Source organism: Dermacentor silvarum, chromosome 1, assembly GCF_013339745.2.
Source record: "Dermacentor silvarum isolate Dsil-2018 chromosome 1, BIME_Dsil_1.4, whole genome shotgun sequence".
Taxonomy (NCBI): Eukaryota; Metazoa; Arthropoda; class Arachnida; order Ixodida; family Ixodidae; genus Dermacentor; species Dermacentor silvarum.
The window spans coordinates 3717369-3731193 of record NC_051154.1 but is presented as its reverse complement, the minus strand read 5'-3'; the positions used below and the strand labels follow the sequence as shown (position 1 = coordinate 3731193).

The 13825-nt window shown below is 47.9% G+C and overlaps 1 protein-coding gene and 1 pseudogene across 1 annotated transcript in view; both read left to right on the top strand.

Moving 5' to 3' along the window:
* Positions 1–3390: 3390 nt before the first annotated feature.
* LOC125942676 (uncharacterized) overlaps positions 3391–13825 on the top strand; it is a 106293-nt gene continuing 95858 nt past the window's right edge. The window contains exon 1 of the mRNA XM_049660937.1: positions 3391–3897. Within this exon, the coding sequence (XP_049516894.1) occupies positions 3547–3897 (351 nt within the window). The 5' untranslated portion in view covers positions 3391–3546. The remainder of the gene's footprint in view (positions 3898–13825) is intronic.
* Positions 8760–8939, top strand: LOC119437854 (U2 spliceosomal RNA; annotated as a pseudogene).

The window sequence follows — 13825 nt, the reverse complement described above, 5'->3', positions numbered from 1 at the left end:
ATACCCCAGCTGATACCGTTGCTTCGGCCGCCGTCCGCAGCCGGTCGCTCGACTGTGCTGTTACTTAAAGTCCCTATTGACCCTTTTCGCGGAGTAGTTTGCTTTAGAGAAACGAGATGGCGCTCACTGCGGCGCGCCATACCTCTCCTCAGCGACCGCGCACGAATACGAAACCATTACCGCTTCAACCTTGATCAGCTGTCGGAAATGCAACTGAGTTTTCGCTAACACACTGTGCTCCAATCATGCGAGATTGATTGAAGACTTTGGCTGCAAAAATAGTGACTAGCATGTTAAGGAATAGAATGAATCTGTGTGGCCAAGTTCGCCAACCGCTGCTGCAACTGTCCAAACGTGTTACCGGAACTTCGTGATGTACGGCTTTCCTCGAGGATACAGAAATTTGCTCATCCGCCAGCCTTGTATCGCTAACCTTCAAAGAAAGGGCTTCATCCCCAGAACTTCGGCAAGAGTGAGTACCACTCGTTAAACAATCACAAAGGGAGTGTCATAGTAAGTTTCGCGCACGTTATCTATACATATCTGTGCCAAAGGCAGGAAAACTTACGCCCACTCTATCGCCGACGTATCAAGAATAAGTGAATGGGCGCACACTTTAATATATGCGCACTGTGTACGCACAATAAATGACGGACTACACCTATGGAGCACGAATGGTCGAAGCTGAATGTTTCGTGACGGTCCACAAGAGTAATCGAGTTACTAGCTGTAATATATATTTGCTACAAGGTATTACAATGTACAAAACAGCTATGTTTCAAGTCTTGTGAGCAGAAAGAACAAATATATCGGAACTGAGCACACCCGCGAGCGATTAGACAGAAAATAATCAGATAGTGGCCGCACCGAGGAACTTCACGGAGTCAGAAACTGACTAGCCACTGCTTCAAAATATTTGCCGAATAAAGAACAAAGAACAAAACACACTAATCCTGACTGAATTCATAATCGGAAAGCTTGGATAGCTTGGAATACATATTTAGCCCAGCTTTTAGAACAATCACCATATACGCTGCTTGCGCCGTTTGGACATAGCTTAATCAGCTCCGAAAGCGCTTTTGCATGTTCTCTGAAGCTGTGATCAAAGCTTCGTGTCGTCCACCTAGTCACAGTCTACGATATCTCCGAAAATAGAGGTTTTCTAAGCCGCGCCGGCGTCATACACTTCCATTGTAAACGAGGAGGCAACGGAGGCAGTTGAGGCAAGCAATGGACGCGTCACCACGTGATCAAACATGGCAGCGCCCACGGGATCGCCGCGAAAAGGGTCAATATAAGAAAAGTACCGCCATCCTTTGACAAATGCCGCTTCGCTCTCTCCTGTGTTATCCTGTATCTCCGATTGGACTATGATAGCGCGCGCTTTTCACTTTATCTTTTCTTTTTTTTTTTTCCGCCTCAGAGCCATGTTGAAAGTCCTCTGCGCAGCCGCAGTCGCCGGCGGCGGCGCGCGCCCGGCCTGAAAGCTTCAACGTGGACTTTCTAGGTGCGCCACCGTCGACTTGGCTTTCGCAAGCAAAAAGTAAAGAAAAAAGAAAGCGCTTTAGGAAAGGAGACGACGGAGGAAAGAGTAGATGGCGGTGCTTTTCTTATATAGGGACTTTACTGTTACTACTAGTGAAAACTGCTTTGTTCGTGGGCGGAAACCTCGTCCAACAAACGAGCGAGTCGTGCAATGTACACCCGTGAGCAAAAGTATACGGACCACAGGGTCGCTGAAAACACTGAGTTTCTTCCTAATTAACAAGCTTAAACTGGATTTGACTAGTACACTGAAAAGTTCGTATTGCCAAGATTTCACTGCAGTCCTCAATTTGAAGTTGTGTTCAAAGGCAGAGGAAAGAATCGGCTTTATCGCGCAACCCCTGGTCCGTATACTTTTGCTCACGGGTGTACCTATAGATAACATTTTCAACGCTTGTCAAAGTAAACAGCACTCATTATTCCGCAGCAGAATGGTACCCACGCTTTTACGATGGTAATATATTTGCCAACTACTCATCATCCCTAAACCACAGCTTAGAATTACGGTGAGAATGCAGCAGTAAGGTGGCCATTCGTAAAACAAATTTTCAGAAATATTCAACTGATCTCTGAGGCTGATTGTAGGCTCAAACACGCGCGCACACATCGCGCTAGGTGCTCCCTCCGTGTTAGCGCCAGCAGAACATGCCGACTTAAATCCCTTCAGTACGTCTCACAGAACCGTTTTCCATGTTGAGGACACCACGTCATATTAAATAGACCGCGCTAGCCCTAAATTCAGTGCCATTCTACTCTGTAAATGTGGATCACCAGCGAAGCTGTGTATGTGGTGTTATGATCGGCTTGGAACTGCACCTGTGAAATGTGGGAATCAAGCTCGAGCGCCTTTCCCGTGACGAGATAATCCTCTTTCATCCCCGAGAGAGCGTCTGACCTCTACGGAGCAGACGAAAACAGCGAGCTACCAAGAAGGAAGACCCGAGGAAGAGGAGGTCGCCAACTTGACCGCCCGACAGAGGTCTGACACTTCCACAAGTTCCCCGAAGGAGTCATCGGCAGGTTATGCCTGGAATCTGTATCTCTCCAATGTGGGAAGCAAGCCCCAGCGCTTTTCCCGTGACGAGATAATCCCCTTCAGCCCCGAGAGAGCTCTCACCTCTACGGAGCAGACGAAAACGGCGAGCTACCAAGAAGGAGGACCCGAGGGCGAGGAGGTCGTCAACTTGACCACCGGAGAGAGGACTTCCACGAAGGAAACGCCGGCCACCACGAGGGGATTTAAGGCCGTCCTGGCCCCCGTGTTAATCATAACCGCTCGAGACTCGGATAGAGTCAAAACCATGTACCAATGAAGTGAATACAATCTTTTCCATTTTTCATCGTCACGATGCCCGCCTTCATCGTCGTTTCCTGATTCCTGCGGTGACGACCCACCTCACCCGGTCTAGATTATATCAGCTGGTTGGCAGCAATGGGATACTCCACCCTTCGTCCTGTCTTCAGCAGAATGGTGAGCGCTTGACTTTCTTTGAGAATTTGCCAGGTTTTAGCTTGTGTGTTTTCTAAAACGGCGAATTAGTTTCTGTACGTGCAGGCTCCTGTTGAAAGCTTCCTCACGTCACAGCATAGTAAGAAAGTCCTCGTTCGGGATTGACCATGGATTTGAGCAAACGGAGAAAGCCAGAGTTGTTATTACTTTGTGAAGAGCTGGGAATTGAGGTCGGGAAAAGTCAGAGAAAGCCACAGCTTATTGAGGCGATTGAGAAGTGCGGGGCTCTTGAGGACGAAATTTCAGAAGCATGGGAAGAGATAGCGAAACGAGCTGAGAAAGCTGAGCAAAGCGCTGCAGAGGAAAGGCAAAGAGCTGAGAAAGCTGAACAAAGGGAAGCTGCAGAAAGAAAGGAACGCGAGGAACAGAGAGCTCACGAACTAAAGCTAAAAGAACTGGACGTGCAGCGGGATCTGGCCAGGCAATCAGCAAATAACCCCTCAATAGATGAAAGACGTTCAGGTGAAGTAGGAGTGAAGATAAGGGATCTCATGCCATCGTACAAGGTGAACGATGACATGGGTTTGTTTCTCGTTACTTTTGAACGAACCTGCGAGAGAAACGGGTTGGCACTAGAGAGTTGGCCACAACAGATTCTGACCGTTCTTCCTGGCGAAGCAACCGAAATAATTGCGAGGCTAACGAAGGACGAGTCAGAGGACTATCAGAAAGTAAAAGCTGCGCTGCTAAGAAAATATCGGCTCTCAGCGGAGGCTTTCCGCCGCCATTTTCGGGAGGCAGTTAGGACACCGGGCGAGTCTTTTCAAGATTTCAGTTATAAGCTGAAAGCCAATTTAATTGAGTGGCTGAAAGGGGAAGACGCGTTCGGTTGTCACGACAAGGTTGTGGAGCTAATCTGCAAGGAGCAGTTCTATGGGTCCTTGTGCGAAGAGATGCGCCTTTGGATTCAAGATAGGTCGGGCGAAAAGGGCTTGGAACGGGCTGCAGTGCTAGCAGATGAATTCGCCGCACGTCGCGAATCCGAGAAAGCACGCGTCAGGCCCTTCACTAAATTCAGCAAAGAAGAAAACAAGCGCCCCTTTCACAACGAGAAAGCTGGAGGTGGGACCAATGACGCGCCGACCGATAATTCCGGAGAGAATGAAACCACAATGAAAGACGAAAGAAAAACAAAAAAGGCGTTTGAGGCTAGAAAACCGGTCGTCTGTTTCCGTTGCCAGGAGCCTGGACACCTTGCGATCGGCTGTAGAAAGCCTAGAATTGTTTTTTCTTTCGTGAATGACGACGACAACTTGGCGCTCTTAGAACCCTACATTCGCGACCTCGCAGTGAACGGAACGCCATGCAGGGTACTTAGGGACTCGGCTGCGACAATGCACATCGTCCACCCTGCCTATGTGCAACCTGAGGATTTTACCGGGGAACATGCGTGGATCCGGCAGGTAGTTGAGGAGGATAGTGTTTGCTTGTCCATAGCCAGCGTAAAGATCGAGGGGCCATTCGGAATATTGCTGACTGAAGCCGCAGTATCACAAAATCTGTCCAAGCAATACCCCTACTTATTTTCAAATCGCTCGGAGATGCTGCTAAAGAAAAAGGGCCTGAGTTTTGGCGACCCTACGGTCCAAGCTCTCCCGCGTAACACGGCTCAGGAAATCGCGGTAGAAGAGAACGATTGCGCCACGAAAGTGGAAACAGTGGCTCTTCCGGAGGCCGTTCCTTGCGGAGACAAGGCTTGTTTCAGCAGCCCTAAAAAGGTCAAGGAGGCGCTGAAAAGCTCCCTTGTATTTCCGCATTTGAACGACAGTCCTGAACCGCCCAAAGGAGAGGAGGCTGACATGGCGGCCAAGCAGAGCAGGAACATGACACTCGGGGATAGCAGAGGAACATTCAGTGACCGCCTGGCGAGGAAAATTTTTTTCAGACGGCGCAAACGAGCGAATTATTTAGCACAGCGCAAATTCGAGGAAGACGAAACACCACAGCCCGTAAGCAAAGGGAACGGACCATCATGCAGAACGTCAAAGGGCTCGTTATGGTGGTTGAGAAAACGGAGACGTCTAAGGCGGATGACATCAGAAAAGGGCGCGTCTCCGCGAGTAGGACGGCGGCTGAAAGGGTCAACCTGGCTGAGGTACGCGCGCAAGCACAGGGCCAGTCAAACAGTCAATGAGGGGGAATGCGCCGCGAGAGGGAGAGCAAAGGAAGAATGGCGATTCTCCTCGCGTTTACGGCCTCCCTCTCTGAGACGCGAAAGAAAGCTGCGGCCACACGAATTGACAGGTGACGGGAGGGGGCAGTGTATGTCTGGCACCCTTTATTGCCCATGGCGAGGCCCAATGACTTTCAGATTGCGACCTAGTCGAGTGCGCATTAGGAGGTAGTAATTGTCGAATTGGGCGCCTCCATAAGGTTCCCGTTTGTAAATTTGTAAATAGAGCACGTTGCATTTTCTTTTCATTTGTTAGTTATTAAGACCTTATTTCTTTTAATTTCAAAGGTTCCGCGTTAATCTCGGTGATTCGTTGTGATGATTGTTATGCGCGCCAGTTACGCGAATAAAACTGCTAAGCAGGTTTTGCAACGGTGGTGGCTCGTGAACGCGCTGTTTTTGTAGATAGGCATTGACATTAGAGGTTTGTAGAAACAAACCATTTTGGGTAATTCAATGCTTACAGGGTAGGTGCGTTTATCGGCTACCATTGCAGATAGAGTATGGCTTTTGGTTTTCTGGATTTAAATGCCAATTTATGAATCAGCTTAATTGCGAGTTCAAGCGGTCATCAGAGCGCAGTACATTTTGCCTTAGAAGCGCTGGTACTGGCAGATACTATTGACCCAACGAGTAACTAACTCACTGCGCAGCATTTATCCGTCTGATCATTTTCAATGCACTCTCAGTCTCTCAATAAATCTGGCTTTCCCGGGCAGGAGAAACAAAAACGTTAGGTATTAGGTTAATTGAAATATGCACTTAAGTCTGGTTTTTTCCTTTTGTTAATTTTCGGGAAGCTCGAACGAGGGCTGCAGGTTTAATCATGATAAGGTTTTGTGTGAAGAATGTGTGAACCTGGCAGTTCTCATGGTTAGTTATGTGCTCTCTGTTTGTTGTGCCTTGGGCTTGGCGTGGTCTATTTCCAGAGGGTGTCACCTGGCCTGCCTTGGAACGAACGGCGCAACAAAGCAGAGGCACGGGGTCTGTGGTCTCTTCGAGGTGCTTGGATGCTGCAACCCCTTCGAGACCTCCTGTGGCGGTGGACGGGCTGTTATGATCGGCTTGGAACTGCACCTGTGAAATGTGGGAATCAAGCTCGAGCGCCTTTCCCGTGACGAGATAATCCTCTTTCATCCCCGAGAGAGCGTCTGACTTCTACGGAGCAGACGAAAACAGCGAGCTACCAAGAAGGAAGACCCGAGGGAGAGGAGGTCGCCAACTTGACCGCCCGACAGAGGTCTGACACTTCCACAAGTTCCCCGAAGGAGTCATCGGCAGGTTATGCCTGGAATCTGTATCTCTCCAATGTGGAAAGCAAGCCCCAGCGCTTATCCCGTGACGAGATAATCCCCTTCAGCCCCGAGAGAGCTCTCACCTCTACGGAGCAGACGAAAACGGCGAGCTACCAAGAAGGAGGACCCGAGGGCGAGGAGGTCGTCCACTTGACCACCGGAGAGAGGACTTCCACGAAGGAAACGCCGGCCACCACGAGGGGATTTAAGGCCGTCCTGGCCCCCGTGTTAATCAGAACCGCTCGTGACTCGGATAGAGTCAAAACCATGTACCAATGAAGTGAATACAATCTTTTCCATTTTTCATCGTCACGATGCCCGCCTTCATCGTCGTTTCCTGATTCCTGCGGTGACGACCCACCTCACCCGGTCGAGATTATATCAGTGGTGACTGACCATTGCTGCGGTGAAACGTTCCAAGTATGCGGGATCGGGGCCCCGTGGACGGTTCGCATTTCTCACGGTCCAAGCGGGCAGCACGCTCCCCGCTTGGCGTCCGCTCATCGTCGGTGGTCTCCTTCCGCCCCCGCGCCCAACTCCCTTTTCGGTTCACGCCGGTTTTCTTGGTAGACACGCGGTTCTTCTTCATACCGTACAACACGTGGCCTACCAATTTCACATTCAGAGCAGAACTGAGCAAAGGAGCCCAAGGTATATGCAAACTGGAAGCGTAGCTTCCATAGAAGCCCACATGTCAAGAAAATGGCGGCTCGTTGCAACCGCTGCCGTCTACGTATCGGGGGGACAACTAACATCAAGCAAAAAAAAAAAAAGTGACGTCACAACCGGAAATGGCAGTGACGTCAAGATTGTATGCTGCTAGGCGCGAATGTTTGAATTTCTTCAGCGTCCGACATTTCGACCGCTACGCCAGCAGCCATTTTTCTTTTGAGGCTGAGGCGAGCTTGCGACTCGCCTCAGCTGAATTAAGCGCCAGCGTGTCATTAAAGTGTAAGAGTGATGTATGTTTTAATGTGAACATAATTAGGCTGTTATTGACGGCAATTGTTTGGTAGGTTCCTTAAGAAGGCGAGCGAATAGGAAGGAAATAAATGACAGTGCCACAGAGGTTTCAAAAGCAACTTGACATTTATTAGTCTAGAATAATGCATCCAATATAATTGACCAAACAATACTTGTTTCAATGGATGAAAACTACTATGGCCAGCACACAGTCGTAATGTATAGCAACATATGTGAAACCTTTTCACAGAATCATTCGCAATTCCGTGCGACACCTTGTATTCATAACCAACAGCTATCAGACAGACAACATTGCCCCACATTATCATTACAAAACATTAGACTTACAAATTTTGCTTCCCGTCGGACGCTAAGAGCCTGTGTTACGAAGAGTGAACGAACATAGTGCCACGTTTCTTCGCGGAGCGTTCCGCACTTATCGTCACGACGAGACACAGCGCGTCGGATGCCGCTCCGTGAACTTGCACGATAACAAAAAACCTGCACTCACACCTTTTGCCAATGAAAGCCATGCGTCATGCAAGATTTGAACACGCACGCAAGGGGAAAAAAATAAACTGGGTGAAACCGCAGCGTTCAAGTGAGCAATGCCTTTCCGCACGACATAATGGCTGGTTTCCACAGTTTTGTCAAGTCTTGCGCCGAATCACTGCTTGGTAGGGGTCACCAAGAACGAACTAATAAATTGCGAAATAGATACAATATTAACATTGTTTGTTCTAGAACAGCAAAAATATTTGAAACTGAATATTTACTCGTATGACAGTATTCTGATTTAAAATTTTCGAACATTATTTTTTTTAACATAAAGGTTTCCTGGTTTCAGTGTTTGTCCCCCCCCTCACCTAGTCGCGCTTCAATCGTGCACCACTAACTGATATCTCTGGCGATAGGTTTTGGGACGCTTTTCGTTCCAAGCTTCGTGACCTATTTACATGGACCTTGAGGAGCCTACGTAGAGCATGACGTCAGGGGACAGAAGACAGTCAGATTGGTAGGCACTAGTTTGAATGTACACGTGTATGGTCAGCACCACCTAGATAGCACAAGACACTCTGATCATGACGCCATGCTACCTGGCCCATAGAATCTAATGAGGATGCTCCCGCGTAAGCAACAGTGATTTTGACGTCACCGCGTTCGTCACGCCGGTCTTGGCAATGGAAATTTAGGGCCAGGTAGCACGACATCATAGATCGGAGTGCGTAGGCCTGTTCTATCTAGGTGGTGTTAGTATGGTGCGAACGTAGACATGGCCGATGCGGGTCAAAGTGTATGATCTGTTCTTATCAGCTCAATATCTGATACGGGTTGTTTTTGGACCCAAGATATTAAACTTATTTTTGCAAGTTGGTGGAGTGCTTGAAGCCTGCTTCACCTCCGTAGCGTGTCAGCCCGGTATTGCAGTATCTTCCGGATCGGCCCACGGTTTTTGGTCTACGGACATCGATCCGCTGGAAGCTAGCCATATACAGCTTCGCTGTAAAAATGTATGCCTGGCATAAAACACGGCGCGCTCGCCCAAGTCAGCACTCGAACTGCCCATAGGTGGCGCCACTGCCCACACAATATAGACGGAAGCATCAACCGGTCAGCGTCGAGATAAGCAAGAGAGTAATGGTGGAAAAAAAGCAGGGAAGAGTTGATACGACCGGATCCGTTACAGGCATAGGTAGCGCTATGGATGGATTGAAACAACTTTATTAAAAATCCGGCGAAGTTTAACAACCCGGGCTCAGGTCTCCCATGAGGATGATTTAAATTTTAATGGTATTTTAAACGGACCAGCGAGCTAGCCGTAGGTAGCAAGGACTTCTGCCGGAGTACGGACTTCTTCCCGAGAAGACCACAGCGATCAAGGCCAAGTCAACGACCCCAATGGCAGCCCCAGCGTCCCCCTTCCTGCTGCAACACCCTCGGGAGCCACCAACCTTCAGTGAATCGTCGGGTGAAGACTGTGAAACCTGGCTGGAGACATACGAGAGGACCGCGACGTTCAACAAATGGATCGATGACGGCAAGAATACGCCATGTCTATTTTTCATTGGATGACGCTGCTCGGACCTGGATTGAGGACAGAGAAACCACCTTGGTGATGTGGGACCTATTTCGTGAGAATTTCATGAGGAACTTCACGAGTATCATTCGAAAGGAGAGGGCCGAGGTTCTCTTAGAAACCAGAGTGCAATTGCCGAACGAGAACATCGCAATCTTCACAGAGGAGATGACTCGCCTCTTCCGCCACGCCGACCCCCACTTGTCTGAAGAAAAGAACATTCGGTTCTTGATGCGGAGTGTCAAAGCGCAACTATGCGCCGGATTGATACGCAACCTGCCCAAGACTGTTGCAGAATTTGTTTCGGAGGCCACAACGATCGAGAATACGCTTGAAATGCGAGACAGGCGAGAGGGACCGGGAGAATGCCATTATAACACCAGGCGGACTGTTCGAGTTGAAGGTTATGCTGTTTGGTTTTGCCGCTTGAAACAGTTCTTAAAGCAATCAAGACCTCCGGACTCACGTTGAAGCCAGAAAAGTGCCGCTTCGCATACGAGGAGCTCTTGTTTTTGGGCCACGTCATCAACAAGTCTGGATTGCGTCGGCAAGAAGGCAGTGCGTAGATTTCTTGGACTGTGCGCCTATTACAGGCGCTTCGTCAAGAACTTTTCACGGATCGCCGAGCCACTGACTCACGAAGGCCGAGGTCGAGTTCAAGTGGGCGACGCCGCAAGTCGAAGCATTTGAAGAACTAAAGCGACGCCTGCAATCGCCGCTAATACTTTCGCATTTCGAAGAAAACGCCGATACCGAAGTCCATACCGACGCAAGCGGTGTAGGACTCGGCGCCGTGCTTGTGCAGAGGACTGACGGACTAGAAAGGGTTGTAAGTTACGCTAGCCGGTCGTTGTCTAAGGCGGAAGGAAATTATTCCACAACAGAAAAGGAGTGCCTCGCCATCATCTGGGCTACATCAAAGTTTAGCCTCTACCTCTATGGCAGGCCCTTTAAAGTTGTGAGCGACCATCACGCCTTGTGTTGGCTAGCTAACTTGAAGGATCCTTCAGGTCGTCTCGCACGATGGAGTCTGAGACTTGAAGCATTCGATATCACCGTCGTTTACAACTCCGGGCGAAAGCACTCTGACGCCGACTGCTTGTCTCGCGCCCCCGTCGAACCCCCACCACAGGACGACCAGGATGACGACACATTTTTGGGACCCATCAATGCCGACGAATTCGCCAAACAACAACGAGCCGACCCGGAACTAAGGGGCCTTGTAGACTACCTGGAAGGCAAGACCGTCGTTGTACCGAAGGTGTTCAGGCGAGGATTGGCGTCGTTTTTCTTGCAAAACGACGTTCTCCTAAAGAAGAATTTCTCATGACTCCGAGCCAACTACCTCCTCGTGGTACCCTCAGCATTGCGTCCAGAGGTTCTGCAAGCTCTCCATGACGACCCAACGGCTGGACACTTCGGTATTTCCCGCACGCTCGCGCGGATACAAGAAAAATACTACTGGCTTCGCCTCACTGCCGACATCGCCCATTACGTAAAGACGTGCCGAGAATGTCAGCGACGCAAAACACCGCCGACAAGGTCAGCCGCACTTCTACAGCCGATCGAACCACCTCGCCGACCGTTCCAGCAGATCGGGATGGACTTACTGGAGCCTTTCGCGACGTCGACGTCCGGCAATAAGTGGATCGTCGTAGCTACGGACTACCTCACCCTCTGCGGCGAAAGAAAAGCCTTGCCCAATGGCAGTGCCGCCGAGGTATCCAGATTCTTCGTTGAGAACATCCTCCTGTGGCACGGTGCCCCAGAAGTCCCCACCAATGACAGAGGTGCGGCCTTTACGCCAGACCTGACTCAAGCCATCCTGCGATACAGCCAGACAAGCCACCGCCGGACCACCGCCTACCACCCGCAGACGAATGGCCTCACCGAGCGCCTAAATAAGACATGCTTGTACACCGTCGTTCAATAAAGCTTTTTTAGTATTGACAGTGCGCTCCTGTATTAGAGAAAAGTTGCTTAAATTTTGTAACAAATAAATAATACCCTAAAATTCCCATTTCGAAGCATGTAACCGTATGGTAAATTGAAACGCACTGAGGAACTCGGAATTTCTTTAAAAAAAAAAGAACTCCGAAAACACCTTCCAAATTCGTCCAAAAATAAACTCCGAAAATGCAGACCGCTTTGTATGATATATCGTTTTTGTCCACTTTAGGTGTATTATTAGGTGCAGTTTACAAAAATTGCGATATCGTTTTTCATTGCTGAGGTAGAGTTGTGTACTTAAGTTTCATTTGTTTTTAATTTCGCCATTTTTATGATTTTTTATAGTTGAGCCGAAATAAGATATTCGCTTTCTGAAATCATTGCATTCTAGCTTCAAAAAAATTCAACAAGCCTCATTAAATTTGGCGCAGTGGCTGCTCAGATTGCTGATTTCCCATGTAGGAGTCCCCCTTCGAGTCAGATATTTGTTGGCAGGATAATACTGGTTGGGAAGCAGGAGGAGGGAAAAAGGGCAAAAATGCTTACTTTTGGAATTCTAGAACGGTTTGAGTTTTTGAAGACGCCGTGCGCACCAGAGAGAGAAGGCAGGGAGGTGATCCGGTCTGCTACCCTACCAGAACATTTCAAAGCACTACACTACAAGGTGCATTACAGACGTCCTCTTCTTCTTCTTAGTATACAGCTGACGTATTTTAAAGATATAACCTGACAATCGAAAGACGCACAGCCTTTGTGCGACCTTACAGGATCCAGCCAAGTTCCAGCGAATTCCCTGTAATATTAACAAACATGTTCAAACTTTGCCCGCATCTGATTGTGCAAAGTGTAAAAACTTCATTTTCTCCACTACGTGCCTCGTATTATGTAGCAGTATTCACGAATTATTCGTAGAGCTCATAATTAACTCAGAAATGCTGAGTTGGGGCTGCAACGAAGAAACTGCTATTTCTTCCGCAATGCTGGTGTAATCAGGATCCACGAATTTCACCGCTGTCGATTGAACGCTTAATTTAAACTTTAAATTAAAGAACATTTAAAATATCGGTCAATGATTTCTTATTCGACAAAGGAACACGGCTACTAGACGAGGAAAGGTGAAACGCGGGTTTAAATTCCGAGGTCTTTTGAACTACGGCCAATCTGATTCGTTTATGTGCAACTCAAGCAAGTTTTATGAGCGCGACACCACGGAGTGGTTGCGTAAAAATTATTCAGCATTCATCTGTTCACTGATGATTGAGTTATCTATAAAGAAATTTAAAAAAATGGGAATATATTAATAGAGTCCTGTCTGACCTTGACGCCGTAACTAATTGGTGTAACGAATGGCTCATGGAAAGAAAAGCTAATTTAAATTTATGCGCATATCACTAATTACTTGAATTTATTCCATGTCCTTACTTAACAACACTGCATTAGAGCCCGTATATTCGTATACGTATTTAGGCCTCGCATTACCGCTAATCTCACCTGGTCAATCTATATCGAAATTACCAACAATGCGAAACAAACTTTTGGTTATTTTCTACGAAACATTTATAATGCACCAGCCTCCCTAAAGTTACCTTTAATACGAGCAAAATTCCGCCGTAGGGATTCCATTAATGTTATCGCCTCATTAGAGCTTGTTAAATTACTCCCCTCGGATTATGTCCCTTTCAGGTGCCATGTACACAATTGCGTACGCCAACAGCAAAAGCATTGATGAAAGTAATGATATTTAAAATGTGTCGCATGCATATTGAAACACTTGTAATTGTAATTGTGCTGCAAGTTTGAATGACATGTGCAAAATGTTTTAGCCAAACGAAGTTTTGCTCCGTGTTATTCGTTGTATGTAGCGGGTTTACTTGTTTAATTGTTTGCCGCAATGGGCCGCACCAGTCATAATTTTCCAATGGCTGGATAAGTGTTTTTGAAGCCTGCTAGACATGAAATATTTCATGTTTTCATATCTGGGAGTTTTCGCATGGAGTCCACATTCTGTAAATTCGAAAAACCTCACCAAAGAATTAAAGACTATTGTTCTATTCTGCAGCTTTCCTCGTCTTATAGCCGTGTTCCTTTGTTTCCCAAACAAGAAATTGTCGACAGATACTTTACATACTGTGCTATTTTCAGTTTAAATTACCCGCTGAATCGATAGCCGTCGACACCAGTATAGCGAAAGAAATGAGCAACTGCTTCGCCGCACCACCAACTCAGCATTCTCTGGTGAAATCACGAGCTTTGCAGAAATTAGTGAATACTTGTTTTTACATGTAATACGAGGCATCCCCATTGTCATCGGT